This window comes from Bos mutus, chromosome 19 (assembly GCF_027580195.1).
Source record: "Bos mutus isolate GX-2022 chromosome 19, NWIPB_WYAK_1.1, whole genome shotgun sequence".
NCBI lineage: Eukaryota > Metazoa > Chordata > Mammalia > Artiodactyla > Bovidae > Bos > Bos mutus.
In genome coordinates, this window is record NC_091635.1 from 28,212,356 (window position 1) to 28,226,787 (window position 14,432).

A 14,432-nucleotide genomic window follows, 5' to 3' on the forward strand; every position below is an offset into this window, starting at 1 on the left:
GCTGTATGCCCAGTATCTATAGAAACGACATACCAAGTGGAAAACCAGACCCCCTGGATGGAAGAGCCCCAGGGCTCATACCTAGACTCTCCATCACCTAAAAGAATACTCTAATTGTCTGTGGAACGAAATAGAATCATAAATTCTATTATGTGTATTCAGGTATGACCACAGGTCTGTTGATAATTGTCCACTGCTAACTACCTAGGCTTAAGGCATATGAATCACAAGTTAACTTTGATTGTGTCTTTCTTTTCCTTTGTTCAGACTAGTTTCAGAGAATTTCGGGAGGTTGGTTTGGGCAAGAACACTTAGGGTATGTATGGTTTTCACAAAAACTGGTCGGGGTCCTTGGCTAAGAGGAGACTCTACTTGGGCCCGCTGGTGTAATAAACTGCACTCCACTACCTGCATTGCCCTTCTGACTGAGTATGTTTCCCGGAACGCGTGGCTACAACACATACATCCCTTCCTCCTAAACCACCTTCCCACCTCCTTCTCCATCTCACCCTCTAGGTCAGCACAGAGCACCAGCTTTGGGTTCTGCATCACACTACAGACCTACACTGGCTATCCACTTATGGCCTCCCTGGTGGCTCCGATGGTAAAGAATCTGCCTGCAATGCAGGAGACCTGGGTTCAAACCCAGGGTAGGAAGATTCCCCTGAAAAGGGAATGGCTCCAGTGTTCTTGCCTGGACAATTCCATGAACAGAAGAGCCTGGAGGGCTACAGTTCATGGAGTCTCAAAGAGTCAGACATGGCCTAGTGACGAACACACACATACACACACATATACACACGTTCACTTCATATATGGTAATGCATATGTTTCGATGCTACTTTCTCAAGTCATGCCACCCTCTCCCTCCTGCACAGTGACCATACATCTGGTCTTTATGTCTGTATCTCCTTTGCTGCCCTGCAAATAGGATCATCAGTACCATCTTTCTAGATTCTATAGATATGCGTTAATTTGCAAATTTGTCTTTCTCTTTCTGACTTTCTTCATTCGTATAATAGGCTCTAAGTTCATCCACTGCATTAGGATTGATTCAAATGTGTTCCTTTCTATAGCTGAGTAATATTTCATTGTGTATGGAATGTACACAATTATCTACCACAATGTCTTTATCCATTCATCTGTTGATAGACAGCTAGGTTGCTTCCATGTCCTTGCAATTGTAAATTAGTGCTGCAATGAACACTGGGGCAGATGTGTTTTTTTCAATTAAAGTTTCCTGAGGGCATATGCCCAAGCAGCTCAATACCAAAAAACCAAACAACCCAATCAAAAAGTGGCCAGAAGAACTAAATAAGTGAAAGGTTGTTGCTAAACCATGAAAGACGACAGGATTCTTGGCCTCTGGAGAAGAATTCAATCCAGGGCTAGTGACGAGCTTCTGAGCTTTGATTGCTCAGACCTTTTGTGTAATAAAGTTTTGTTAACGTATAAACAATATAGAGAAAGCTTCTGACATAGACATCAGAAAGGGGCGGAGAGAATGCCCCACTGCTAGTCTTTAGCCAGATGTTATATAGCTACTAAGCTAAGCTAAGTCGCTTCAGTCGTGTCCGACTCTGTGCGACCCCAGAGATGGCAGCCCACCAAGCTCCCCCGTCCCTGGGATTCTCCAGGCAAGAACACTGGAGTGGGCTGCCATTTCCTCCTCCAATGCATGAAAGTGAAAAGTGAAAGTGAAGTCACTCAGTCATGTCCGACTCTTCACGACCCCATGGACTGCAACCCACCAGGCTCCTCCATCCATGGGATTTTCCAGGCAAGACTACTGGAGTGGGGTGCCATTGCCTTCTCCGTATATAGCTACTAGCAGTCTGCTAATCAGAGAAAGGAAATTTCTCAAAACTCAGAGAATGGCACCAGACCCCTCACCTACAACACATATTTTGAGATAACATTGGCAGCAGCTGAGTCATCCCGGGCCATAAAACGATTGACATAAATCTTGAAGACAGGCAGTTTACCAAGCAAATATATGATTTCATTAACATAGATTAGGAGAACAGTGTATAAGTACAACACACTCGTTTGTCAAGTGGGTTCTGAGTCTTGGTGGAACCGACTTGAAGACAGTTCAGGGTCCATACATAGCACATTAACACAGCTGAAGACAAACATTTCCATAGAAAACGCACTGATTAGCTCAGGGTCTGAGAACAGTTACGTTCAGGTGGAATCAGGTGCCTTCATGGCAACACAGGATTTTAAGAGAAACCTCTTTTTACATTTGTATAGAGAAGGGGAAAAAAAATCTTAACACTTGTCATTCGTTTCCTCCTGCCACTTAAGAGAGAGAGAAAAAATGTCTGACACTTGCGGCTTACTTCCTCCATTTGGAGACCCCTGGCCTTCCTGCCTGTTACCCTCTCACAAGCATTTCCCCAAAGAAGACATAAAGATGGCTAATAAACACATGAAAAGATGCTCACCATCATTCTTTATTAGAGAAATGCAAATTAAAACTACAATGAGGTATCATCTCACACCAACCAAAATGGCCATCATCAAAAAGTCTACAAACCACAATGGGCTGGCAGTTATTACTCATGTATTCTTTAATCATTGAGGGTAGCACTAAACTCTGATGTTCTCTATAGATGTGCTATAGGTTTTATTAATACTATGACTTGGAAGTTAAATAATTTATAAATTTGAGAATGCTTTATGTTAAGTCAGGCATACAGACTTAAATAAAGTAGATAAAATCTTACATTACCATGGAACAAGTAAGAGAAACAATGATTCTCTACTAATAATGGTGATGAATCAATTTGTTTTGAGATATCCCTGAAAATATAAGAATTGTTGGTTTTGCAAAAGGTGTCTATTTGCAGGCTGACTGACCCAGTGAGAGACAGAAAGAGAAAGAAAATACTTCTAATCTATGGGTAGACATACTACATAGAAAGAGAGTAGTAGGAAAATAGATATAAACAATTCTTGAGGTGACTTATGTATATATTCCCCTAATCAAGTGTTAATGAGTAGCAGAACAGAAATTTGAACTCTCTTCCATATGATATTAATTCCCATAACAGAGCTAATTTCTTTTTCCACCATGGAGAATTTATGGTTGAAGATAAGATAAACAGAAGCACAAATCTATGAGGGAACTTAGTACAGAAAGTGGATAGTGTACACTAGAAGCATCTTACAAAGGCACAAATAAAAGTCAAAAGAATGATCATGTACATCTATTTGTTTCAATGATATTTCATTTGACTAAACTAGAATCTGGAAACGTCTAGAATATTTACAGAAACTACTCTGACTTAACCTTAACACTACATATCTGATTGAAAAGGTCAGTGATAGAGGTCTTGGGGAAAAATGAGAATCTTCAGGTTCTGTAGTCAGTAGGCAAATACTGGGCATACAGAAAAGCACATCCCAAGAGGTGGGAGAGTGAGCACATGCCAGGGATAAGGGAGAAATCACTGTGATTTTGCAGTACAGGCATCTTCTCCTGGGAAGAGTAACAGCTCAGCAACACCATTCTGTCTAACAAGTGATCCCAGTGAGCAAAAGATTCAGGAGACTGGACTGGGGGAAGGAGAAATGCTAAAGTAATCAATTTCTATTTATAAGAGATGCTTAAAAATGGAATGGGTTACACGGCAGTAGGAAGTCACACCACTGGAGGCATGGAAGTGTTCAACTAAACACTCAAACAGTTGGAATATTGTATTTTTGATTTGTAGCCTCTGTGAGTGAATTCTATCAGGGGACTGCAAGTTCAGTTCAGTTCAGTCGCTCAGCCGTGTCTGACTCTTTGCGACCCCATGAATCGCAGCATGCCATACCTCCCTGTCCATCATCAACACCCGGAGTTCACTCAAACTCATGTCTGTCGAGTCGGTGATGCCATCCAGCCATCTCATCCTCTGTCGTCCCCTTCTCCTCCTGCCCCCAATCCCTCCCAGCATCAGAGTCTTTTCCAATGAGACAACTCTTCCCATGAGGTGGCCAAAGTACTGGAGTTTCAGCTTTAGCATCATTCCTTCCAAAGAACACCCAGGCTGATTTCCCTTAGAATGGACTGGTTGGATCTCCTTGCAGTCCAGGGGACTCTCAAGAGTCTTCTCCAACACCACAGTTCAAAGCATCAATTCTTCGGCACTCAGCTTTCTTCACAGTCCAACTCTCGCATCCATACATGACCACAGGAAAAACCATAGCCTTGACTAGACGGACCTTTGTTGGCAAAGTAATGTCTTTGCTTTTCAATATGCTATCTAGGTTGGTCATAACTTTCCTTCCAAGAAGTAAGCATTTTTAATTTCATGGCTGTAATCACCATCTGCAGTGATTTTGGAGCCCCCCAAAATAAATTCTGACACTGTTTCCACAGTTTCCCCATCTACTTGCCATGAAGTGATGGAACCAGATGCCATGATCTTTATTTTCTGAATGTTGAGCTTGAAGCCAACTTTTTCACTCTCCTCTTTCACTTTCATCAAGAGGCTCTTTAGTTCCTCTTCACTTTCTGCCATAAGGGTGGTGTCATCTGCATATCTGAGGTTATTGATATTTCTCCTGGCAATCTTGATTCCAGCTTGTGCTTCTTCCAGCCCAGCATTTCTCATGATGTACTCTGCATATAAGTTAAATAAGCAGGGTGACAATATACAGCCTTGACGAACTCCTTTTCCTATTTGAAACCAGTGTGTTGTTCCATGTCCAGTTCTAACTGTTGCTTCCTGACCTGCATATAGGTTTCTCAAGAGGCAGATCAGGGGGTCTGGTATTCCCATCTCTTTCAGAATTTTCCACAGTTTATTGTGATCCACACAGTCAAAGGCTTTGGCATAGTCAATAAAGCAGAAATAGATGTTTTTCTGGAACTCTCTTGCTTTTTCCATGATCCAGCAGATGCTGGCAATTTGAACTCTGGTTCCTCTGCCTTTTCTAAAACCAGCTTGAACATCTGGAAGTTCGCGGTTCACGTATTGCTGAAGTCTGGCCTGGAGAATTTTGAGCATTACTTTACGAGCTTGTGAGATGAGTGCAATTTGTGGTAGTTTGAGCATTCTTTGGCATTGTCTTTCTTTGGGATTGAATGAAAACTGACCTTTTCCAGTCCTGTGGCCACTGCTGAGTTTTCCAAATTTGCTGGCATGTTGAGTGCAGCACTTTCACAGCATCATCTTTCAGGATTTGGAATAGCTCAACTGGAATTCCATCACCTCCACTAGCTTTGTTCGTAGGGATGCTTTCTAAGGCCCACCTGACTTCACATTCCAGGATGTCTGGCTCTAGGTCAGTGATCACACCATCGTGATTATCTGGGTCATGAAGATCTTTTCTGTACAGTTCTTCTGTGTATTCTTGCCACCTGTTCTTAATATCTTCTGCTTCTGTTAGGTCCATACAATTTCTGTCCTTTATCGAGCCCATCTTTGCATGAAATGTTCCCTTGGTATCTCTAATTTTCTTGAAGAGATCTCTAGTCTTTCCCATTCTGTTGTTTTCCTCTATTTTTTTGCACTGATCGCTGAGGAAGGCTTTCTTATCTCTGCTTGCTATTCTTTGGAACTCTGCATTCAGATGCTTATATCTTTCCTTTTCTCCTTTGCTTTTCACTTCTCTTCTTTTCACAGCTATTTGCAAGGCTTCCTCAGACAGCCACTTTGATTTTTTGCATTTCTTTTCCATGGGGATGGTCTTGATCCCTGTCTCCTGTACAGTGTCACGACCTCCATCCCTAGTTCATCAGGCACTCTATCTATCAGGTCTAGACCCTTAAAATTATTTCTCACTTCCACTGTATAATAATAAGGGATTTGATTTAGGTCATACCTGAATGGTCTAGTGGTTTTCCCTAATAGATCTGTGGTCATACCCCAATAAGCATAATAGAATTATGATTCTACTCAGTTACACAGATGATTAGGGTATTCTTTTAGGTGATGGAGGGTCTAGGTACAAGCAGTGGGGCTCTTCATCCAGGGGGTCTGGTTTTCCAGTTGATATGTCATTTCTATAGATACTGGGCATATAGCTCAAAATCCACAGTCTGGCCCAAAGATGGAGTCCTGCTTTCAACATGGAGCCTGTTCTGTCTGTTTCCTCCTTCATGCATATACTTATGGCTGATTCATGTTGATGTATGGTGGAAACAATTGCAATATTGTAATTATCCTCTAATTAAAAATAATATTGAAAATAATTACCAACCCAAGTCCATTTGATTCCTACAAAATCAAACTGATCTTAATACATGAGCATTCAATATCTTAAATTTCATCAATGTTAACTTCAGTAGAAGCTTTGAAGCCAAATGGAGAATTTTGATTATGACAGATAACACTTCTGCTGTGCAAGGGCAGTGGACAGAGAAAATACTCACAGTGAACAGTGAGTCAGTACACATGTCCATTATTATATATATATATATATATTTTTTTTTTTTTTTTTTGGAGAAAATGTATGGATTGAGCAAAGGGAGGAGCAAGAGTGGAAAGTAAAGGGATTTGGAGAATTATTTAGATGGAGGTAGGTGTGAGGGCAGAAAGTGTTTCCCGCTTGTGTCTCACATCAATGACGTCCAGAGTGTTTACCACAAAGGAGACACTGGACGGCTACAAGTTTGGGATATCTTATCCCATCTCTATCTTTAGGTGCATCGATACTTACACAAGGGAGCATGAACGGAGTATCCATGGTGGCAGGGATGGAAGATTTGTGTGGACCAACAGCACAAGCTCACTCTGACCGTGGCTGGCCCTGCTGTATATGCTGTTAGTCAGAAGCAGAGAATAATATCCCTCAGGAAACCTAGCCATCTAACTTCAAGGCAAGCTAGTTTTCCTCTTAGATTACATGTGTGTGGAAAAGACAGCAATTCTTCTTTACTACGATTCCATGTTGTAAACATGGATTTGTTGTCCTTATCAGCAGTGCTATCCACCAGCTTATAGTAATATTGTCATAGGACTCTGAAGAGTAAAACTTTGGACCCACTTTTTGATGAACAAGATCAATAAGAGGCAAATGAACATGGGATCTACTTGTTCTACCATACATCACATGACAGAAATGGCTGACCCATGGAAAATTAGAATCGTCTGGTTCAGTTCAGTTCTGTTCTGTCACTCAGTCATGTTTGCCTATTTGCGACCCCATGGACTGCAGCACACCAGGCTTCCCTGTCCATCACCAATTCCTGGAGCTTACTCAAACTCATGTCCATTGAGTCGGTGATGCCATCCAACCATCTCATCCCCTGTCGTCCCCTTCTCCTGCCTTCAATCTTTCCCAGCTTCAGGGTCTTTTCAAAAGAGTCAGTTCTTCACATCAGGTGGCCAAAGCATTGGAGTTTCAGCTTCAGCATCAGTCCTTTCAATGAATAGTCAGGACTGATTTCCTTTAGGATGGATTGGTTGGATCTCTTTGTAGTCCAAGGGACTCTCAAGGGTCTTCTCCAACACCACAGTTCAAACCATCCATTCTTCGGTGCTCAGCTTTCTTTATAGTCCAACTCTCACCTTCATCCATAACTACTGGAAAAACCATAGCTTTGACTAGATGGACCTTTGTAGGCAAAGTAATTCTCTGCTTTTTAATAGGCTGTCTAGGTTGGTCATAACTTTTCTTTCAAGAGCAAGCATCTTTTAATTTCATGGCTGCTGTCACCATCTGCAGTGATTTTGGAGCCCCTCAAAACAGTCTCTCAGTGTTTCCATGGTTTCCCCATCTATTTGCCATGAAGGGATGGGACCAGATGCCATGATCTTAGTTTTCTGAATGTTGAGTTTTAAGCCAAGAGTATTAAGCCTCTTTCAGTTTCATCCAGAGATGGCCGACCCATGGAAAATTTGAATGGTCTTGTAGATGTGCAGTAAAGAACCAAAAAAGAGATGACAGCACTCGAGATTGATATGTTGTTTCTGAATATGGCACATACTTTGACCTAATGGCCACCCTGTGGTTCCCATATAGGTAGTACCATGTATATCCACAAAGGTGGTATACATGGTTTCAGAAAGTGAAGTAGCAGTGAACCCTCTCACTTTAACTCAGGGTGACATATATGGGAATCTGTTCTTCCCCTCCCCATGGATCTACACTCTCTTGGATTGAAGGTTTAAATACTATAAAAGTCACATATTTTAGGAAATATAATCTATGTTTAAACTATCACCTGGTCATTTTGGACTCCTCATCTCGATAGACCAGTGGGCAGACAGGAGTTACTAATTGCTGACGGATGAAAATATATCATGAAAAGATATCATGCAAAGATAGAGGGCAGGGAGAAATAGTCTGAACATAATTTCCCTGGAGTATCTCATGGTGTGTCCAGGCCCAGCAATAGATAACCACATGAACAATGACAGCAAGTACAGATTGCCAAGGACATAGTCACTGAGGTTCAGACATCTATTAATACTTCCTTGGGATGTCAATGTAAGTGCCCTTGAGCAGGAACAGAAGACTTCATCCTGGATGAGTCTGTTTATTATTAGGTAAATCACACTACACAATGAAATGGGTTTTTAATAATGAGATCATAATTAGGAAGGGGGTAATATGATGCTCATATTGGATAAGACATATAATATATAAATTTCTATATGAGGAATGTGGTGCAATAAATCAAACACATGCAGAAGAATTGTGGTACACCATTTATTGAGAAACATACAGGTAAAACTCACAGTGAGCGTAAAAGGAGAAAGCATGATACAAGAACTATGAGGATAGCAAAAGAGAACATATGATTATAAAGGTTATGATAGGCTGCAGAAGCCTATAGAAACATTCTGAGAGCTTGTTTTCTTAAGTTACTCAGAAGAACTAGATGGTCAATCCTATTTTCAGAGTCAAAACCAAGACATACTTCCTTATCACAGATGCAGAATGTTGGCACATGGTCCTCCTACACCAGAGGAAGACAATTGGAGGAAGCCCCCTGCACTCTGTCAAGCTAATTCACAAGCTCTTAAGCAAGGAGATGAGTAACTGCAATTCTGGTAGATCATGTCAGTTGTCAGCAAAGTCTAGGAAGTGACTTTGTTTTGTCCCCAGGTAGCAAGTCAATTAATAGAAGGTGTTGTATAGGGACAGTGGATCCTTGGCAAGGTGATCAGCAGCAGGAAGGCTGGCAGCAGCTGGACACACAGCTAGGGCGGCAGCAGGTGGTCCTACAGCAGGTGGTCTGACAGCAGACAGGGCGGCTGCAAGGCTGGCAGCAGCTGGATCCACAGCTCTGGTCTTGGCACCCAGGCAGGCAGAGCATGTTGGGTGGTAGCAGATTCTATGGCAGTACACAGGTGCACAGCAAGCTGGCTGACAGCAAGACTGGCTGCAGCTGGACCCACTGAAGGTTTGTCCACAGCTGCTGGACACACAGCAGGTAGGCTGACAGCAGGTGGTCACACAAGTAGGCTTGCGGCAGGTGGTCCTACAGCAGGTGGTTTCACTAGCTTGATAGCAAGTTGGAGGGCAGGAGGGCTGGCAGCAGATGGACTCACAGCAGGTGGGCTGACAGCAGGGTTTGCTGCAACAGCTGGGCTGGCAGCAGGTGGTCACACAGGTAGGTTTGCAGCAGGTGGTCCTGCTGCAAGTTGGGGGGCAGCAGGGCTTGCAGCAGCTGGACTCACAGCAAGTGGTCCTGCAGAAGATGGGCTGACAGCACAGGGAGCAGCACGAGTGGGTCATTGTGTCTGTGGTGGAGGATGGACTCTGGCTCAGAGCTGAGTTTCTCAGATTCTGAGGACTCCTCCTGTTCTGGGGCTTTTATATCCTGGACCCCCAATGTTGGGACCAATAAGCAGGACTTTCCTGGTTGTTATTTATGTTCCTGTTGTAGTTTTGGATAATTGTCATGGAGGAAGTTGCTTTCTTAGTGTTTTATCAGAGGCCTCTGTAAATTAGTGTTTGATCTTTTCCTTAATTGGGTCTGGTACTTAAGAATCTTTCCTAGAAATGTAAATGTCAGGAATCATCACCAGCAGCATTTCTGGTCATGTGACATCATCTGGTCATGGGGTACTTCCTGCTGGCTCTGTGAAAGTCAGAATAGTTCTCCTTTCTGAGCTTTGTTCCTTTGGCTCTACTTAGATTGAGACGTGCCTCGAAAGGGTCGGGATGCTGATGCATTCTGTGATGAATGAAGCCTGCTTGAGTTCAAGCCTGATCTCTGACAAAGTCAGAGTTAAGACTTCCACATGTATCTATATATATATCTTTATTTGGCAACTAGTTTGAAATGTTTCCCAGTTTTATCAGGGTCATCTGAGTAGAGGATGGTTGCCACATTATTTTTCAAATGAAAATCAGCACCAAAACTGGAAGAGAGGCAAAGCTGAATCCTATTTTCAAACAGCATCCCTTCCTTACTGCTTCATTGCTGTTTTCTAGTTAGGTTAATGACCTCTGGTGAGACATTCCAACTTGCATATACTTTCTTCTACAATTTGTGACAAGCAGGTTAGATAGGAGAATAACTAAGGTATGTTTCAATCTGTAAATTTACATATTCTGACAAATGTGGAATCTCAGCCACAATTTCTTAAAGATTTTAGGCCTCATTTTCTCTCTTTCAGATATATATGTTAGAGTATAATTGCCATGTAATGGGAGAACATATAGTCAACAGCAGTAGAAAGGATAAAATGATCATGTAGAAAGGATAAAATGATAATGTAATTCCAATGGCAGAAAAAAGGAAAAAAATTAAAATTTGTATGGAACCACAAAATAGCCAATGCAATATTGATAAAGAAGAACAAAGCTGGAAGCATCATTTTCCTTGATTCCAAACAATAATACAAAGCTATATTAAACAAAACAGTATGGACTGGAAAAAACTGGCACCTAAATCAATGGAATAGAATAAAGAGGCCTGAAATGAGTCCACACATTATATGGCCTACTAATTTATTACAAAGGAGCCAAGAATATATTAATTCAATAAGGAGATTGCAATCTTTTAAATAAATGGTGGTGGGAAAACTGGGCAGCCATGTGGAAAACAATGAAACTGGACTCAAACTCAAAATGATATTCCTGAGGAGTATCTTCCCATTTATGACAATATAAGAACATTAAGCTAAATGAAAAAAGTTAGAGAGAGACAAATACCATGTGATTTCACTTATATATGGAATCTTAAAAAATTTTTTTCTAAAACTGAGCTCATAGACAGAACAGATCAATGGTAGCCAGAGGTGGGAGGTGGGGTGGGTGAAACAGGTAAACGGGATCACAAGGTACAGGCTTCCAGTTATAAAATAAATGCCTGGGGAATGTAATGCACAGCATAATGACCGTAGTTAATAATACTGAAACCTTTGAGGTGGCTAGAAAAGGGGATTTTAAAAGCTCTCATGCAAGAAAAAAGACTTTGTAACTATCAATTGTGACAGATGATAACATTAACTAGACTTACTGCAGTGATAACTTTGCAACATCTACAAATATCAAATTATTATGTTGAACACCTATAAACAATATAACGTCGTGTCAACTAAAGCTCAATTTAAAACACACAAACAAGGATAGATACATACCAGTAGAGTTCAGAAGTCGCATATCAGGAGAGTACATGACACTACTGCAGTGAAATATTGAAACATTTTCATTGTTTCTACTGCTGTTGATTATATGCTTTCCCTATGACATGGCAATTACACTCTTACATATGTACCTAAAAGAGAGGGCAGAAAAACTCTAATAAATTATGGCATACACATTTATCATTTATGGAAATATATAAATCTATAACTGTATCATCCTATCTACCTATTTGTCACAAATTATAAAAGAAAGTATGTGAAAGTTGCGATGTCTCACCAGAGGTGATTGATCCAGCTAAAAATAGTTATGGGACATTAATAAATTGAGGTTGTCTGAAAACAGGGTACAGCTTTTGCCTCTATTCCAGCTTTGATGCTGAATTGCTAGTGAAGAACAATGTGCCAACATCTTCTACCTAAATTTACCTAATAAAGCTGGGAAATATTTTAGGTCAGTCACTACTGATTTGAAAGACATGTACACAGATACACGTGATCGTCTTGAATCTCAGACTTTGTCCAAGATCAGACTTGGACTTTAGCAGGCTTCATTCATCACAGAATGCATCAGCATCCAGCAAGTCTCAACCTAAGCATAGTCAAAGGCACACAGAAAAGGTGACTGTTCTGACCCTGGCCAAGGCAGGAAGAACTATCCCATGACCTGATGATGTCACATGACCAGAGATGCTGCTGGGATGATTCCTTATTCTTTTTCACTTCTGGAAAAGGTTCTTAAGTACTAGTCCTAATTAAAGAGAAGATCAAACACTAATTTACAGAGGCCTCAAAACACTAAAGAAATTATTTCCTCTTGGATAATTTCCCACTGACTACAAATACAACATACACAACAAGGAAAGTCTTGCTTATTGGTCCCAAGATTGGAGGTCCAGTGTATAAAAAGCCCCAGAGCAGAAGTAGTCTTCAGAATCTGAGAAACTCACTTCTGAACAGGAGTCCATACTCGACCACTGACAAAATGACTCACTCCTGCTGCTCCCCGTGCTGCCAGCCCACCTGCTGTGAGTCCAGCTGCTGTCGGCCTTGCTGTCCCCCAACTTGCTATCAGTCTAGTGAAAACACCTGCTGTAGGACCACCTGCCGCAAACCTACCTGTGTGACCACCTGCTGTCAGCCCAACTGTGGTGGGTCCAGCTGCTGCCAGCCTTGCTGCCTCCCTGTCCGCTGTCAGACCACCTGCTGCAGGACCACCTGCCTCAAGCCTATTTGTGTGACCACCTGCTGCCAGCCCACCTGCTGTGAGTCCAGCTGCTGTCAGCCCTCCTGCCCCCAAACTAGCTGTCAAATCACTGAAACCACCTGCTGCAAACCTACCTGTGTGACCAGCTGCTGTCAGCCCACCTGCTGTGGGTCCATCAGTGCTGGACAAACCTGCGGTGGTTCTAACTGCTGTCAGCCTTGCTGCCAGCCAGCCTCCTGTGCACCTGTGTACTGCCACAGAACCTGCTACCACCCCACGTGCCTCTGCCTGCCTGGGTGCCGAGACCAGAGCTGTGGATCCAGCTGCTGCCAGCCTTGCAGCCGCCCTGTCTGCTGTCAGACCACCTGCTGTAGGACCACCTGCTGCCGCCCTAGCTGTGTGTCCAGCTGCTGCCAGCCTTCCTGCTGCTGATCACCTTGCCAAGGATCCACTGTCCCTATACAACACCTTCTATTAATTGACTTGCTACCTGGGGACAAAACAAAGTCACTTCCTAGACTTTGCTGACAACTGACATGCTCTACCAGAATTTCAGTTACTCATCTCCTTGCTTAAGAGCTTGTGAATTAGGTTGATGGAGTGCACGGGCTTCCTCCAATTGTCTTCCTGGTGTAGGAGAACCATGTGCCAACATCCTGCATCTGTGATAAGGAAGTATGTCTTGGTTTTGACTCTGAAAATAGGATTGACCATCTAGTTCTTCTGAGTAACTTAAGAAAACAAGCTCTCAGAATGTTTCTATAGGTTTTTACAGCCTATCATAATCTTTATAATCATGTTTTCTCTTTTGCTATCCTCATAGTTCTTCTATCATGCTTTCTCCTTTTATGATCACTGTGAGTTTTACCTGTATGTTTCTCAATAAATGGTGTATCACAATTCTTCTGTATGTGTTTTATTTATTTCATCACATTCCTCATATAGAAATTTATATATTATATGTCTTATCCAATATGAGCATCATATTACCCCCTTCCTAATTATTATCTCGGTATTAAAAACCCATTTCATTGTGTAGTGTGATTTACCTAATAATAAACAGACATATCCAGGATGAAGTTTTCTGTTCCTGCTCAAGGGCACTTACATATACCTCCCAAGGAACTATTAATAGATGTCTGAACCTCAGTGACTATGTCCTTGGCAATCTGTACTTGCTGTCATTGTTCATGTGGTTATCTATTGCTGGGCCTGGACACACCATGAGATACTCCAAGGAAATTTTGTTCTCACTATTTCTCGCTGCCCTCAATCTTTTCATGATAATTATCCCTCAGCAACTAGTAACTCCTCTCTCTGCCCACTGGTCTATCTAGATGAGGAGTCCAAAATGACCAGGTGACAATTTAAACATAGACTATATTCCCTAAAAATGTGACTTTTATACTATTAAAACCTTCAATCTAGGAGAGTGTAGATCCATTGGGAGGGGAAGAACAGATTCCCATATATGTCACCCTGAGTTAAAGTGAGAGGGTTCACTGCTACTTCCCTTTCTGAAACCATGTATACTACCTTTGTGGATACACATGGTACTACCAATATGGGATCCACAGAGTGGCCATTAGGTCAAAGTATGTGCCATATTCAGAAACAACATATCAATCTTGTGTGGTGTCGTCTCTAAGTTGGTTCTTACTGCACATCTACAAGACCATTTTAAT

The 14,432-nt window shown here is 41.9% G+C and overlaps 1 protein-coding gene and 1 non-coding gene across 6 annotated transcripts; one reads left to right on the forward strand and one right to left on the reverse strand.

Moving 5' to 3' along the window:
* Positions 1 to 9,109: 9,109 nt before the first annotated feature.
* Positions 9,110 to 9,684, reverse strand: LOC102267163 (keratin-associated protein 9-3). The gene has a single exon (XR_011467995.1). It is a non-coding gene; the product is annotated as a keratin-associated protein 9-3 (transcript).
* Positions 9,685 to 12,525: 2,841 nt separating this feature from the next.
* LOC138992023 (keratin-associated protein 9-3-like) lies at positions 12,526 to 13,179 on the forward strand. 5 transcript variants are annotated; one of them, XM_070388846.1, is made up of 4 exons: positions 12,526 to 12,572; positions 12,639 to 12,809; positions 12,894 to 12,940; positions 12,980 to 13,179. In XM_070388846.1, exons 1-4 carry the CDS (start codon positions 12,526 to 12,528, stop codon positions 13,177 to 13,179), a joined length of 465 nt encoding a protein of 154 aa, XP_070244947.1. The 5 variants fall into 5 exon arrangements, with proteins under 5 accessions (XP_070244947.1, XP_070244943.1, XP_070244945.1 ...); XM_070388842.1 differs by having other exon boundaries at positions 12,526 to 12,587; positions 12,639 to 12,940; XM_070388844.1 differs by having other exon boundaries at positions 12,526 to 12,587; positions 12,894 to 13,179.
* The last annotated feature ends 1,253 nt before the right edge of the window (positions 13,180 to 14,432 follow it).

Excerpts from the sequence above, each read along its gene's own strand:
- LOC138992023 (XM_070388842.1), top strand. The coding sequence starts at position 12,526 with ATGACTCACTCCTGCTGCTCCCCGTGCTGCCAGCCCACCTGCTGTGAG. Across the intron at positions 12,588-12,638 it reads TGTGAGTCCAGCTGCTGTCG|GACCACCTGCCGCAAACCTA; the intron begins GCCTTGCTGTCC and ends CACCTGCTGTAG. Across the intron at positions 12,941-12,979 it reads CATCAGTGCTGGACAAACCT|CCTCCTGTGCACCTGTGTAC; the intron begins GCGGTGGTTCTA and ends GCTGCCAGCCAG.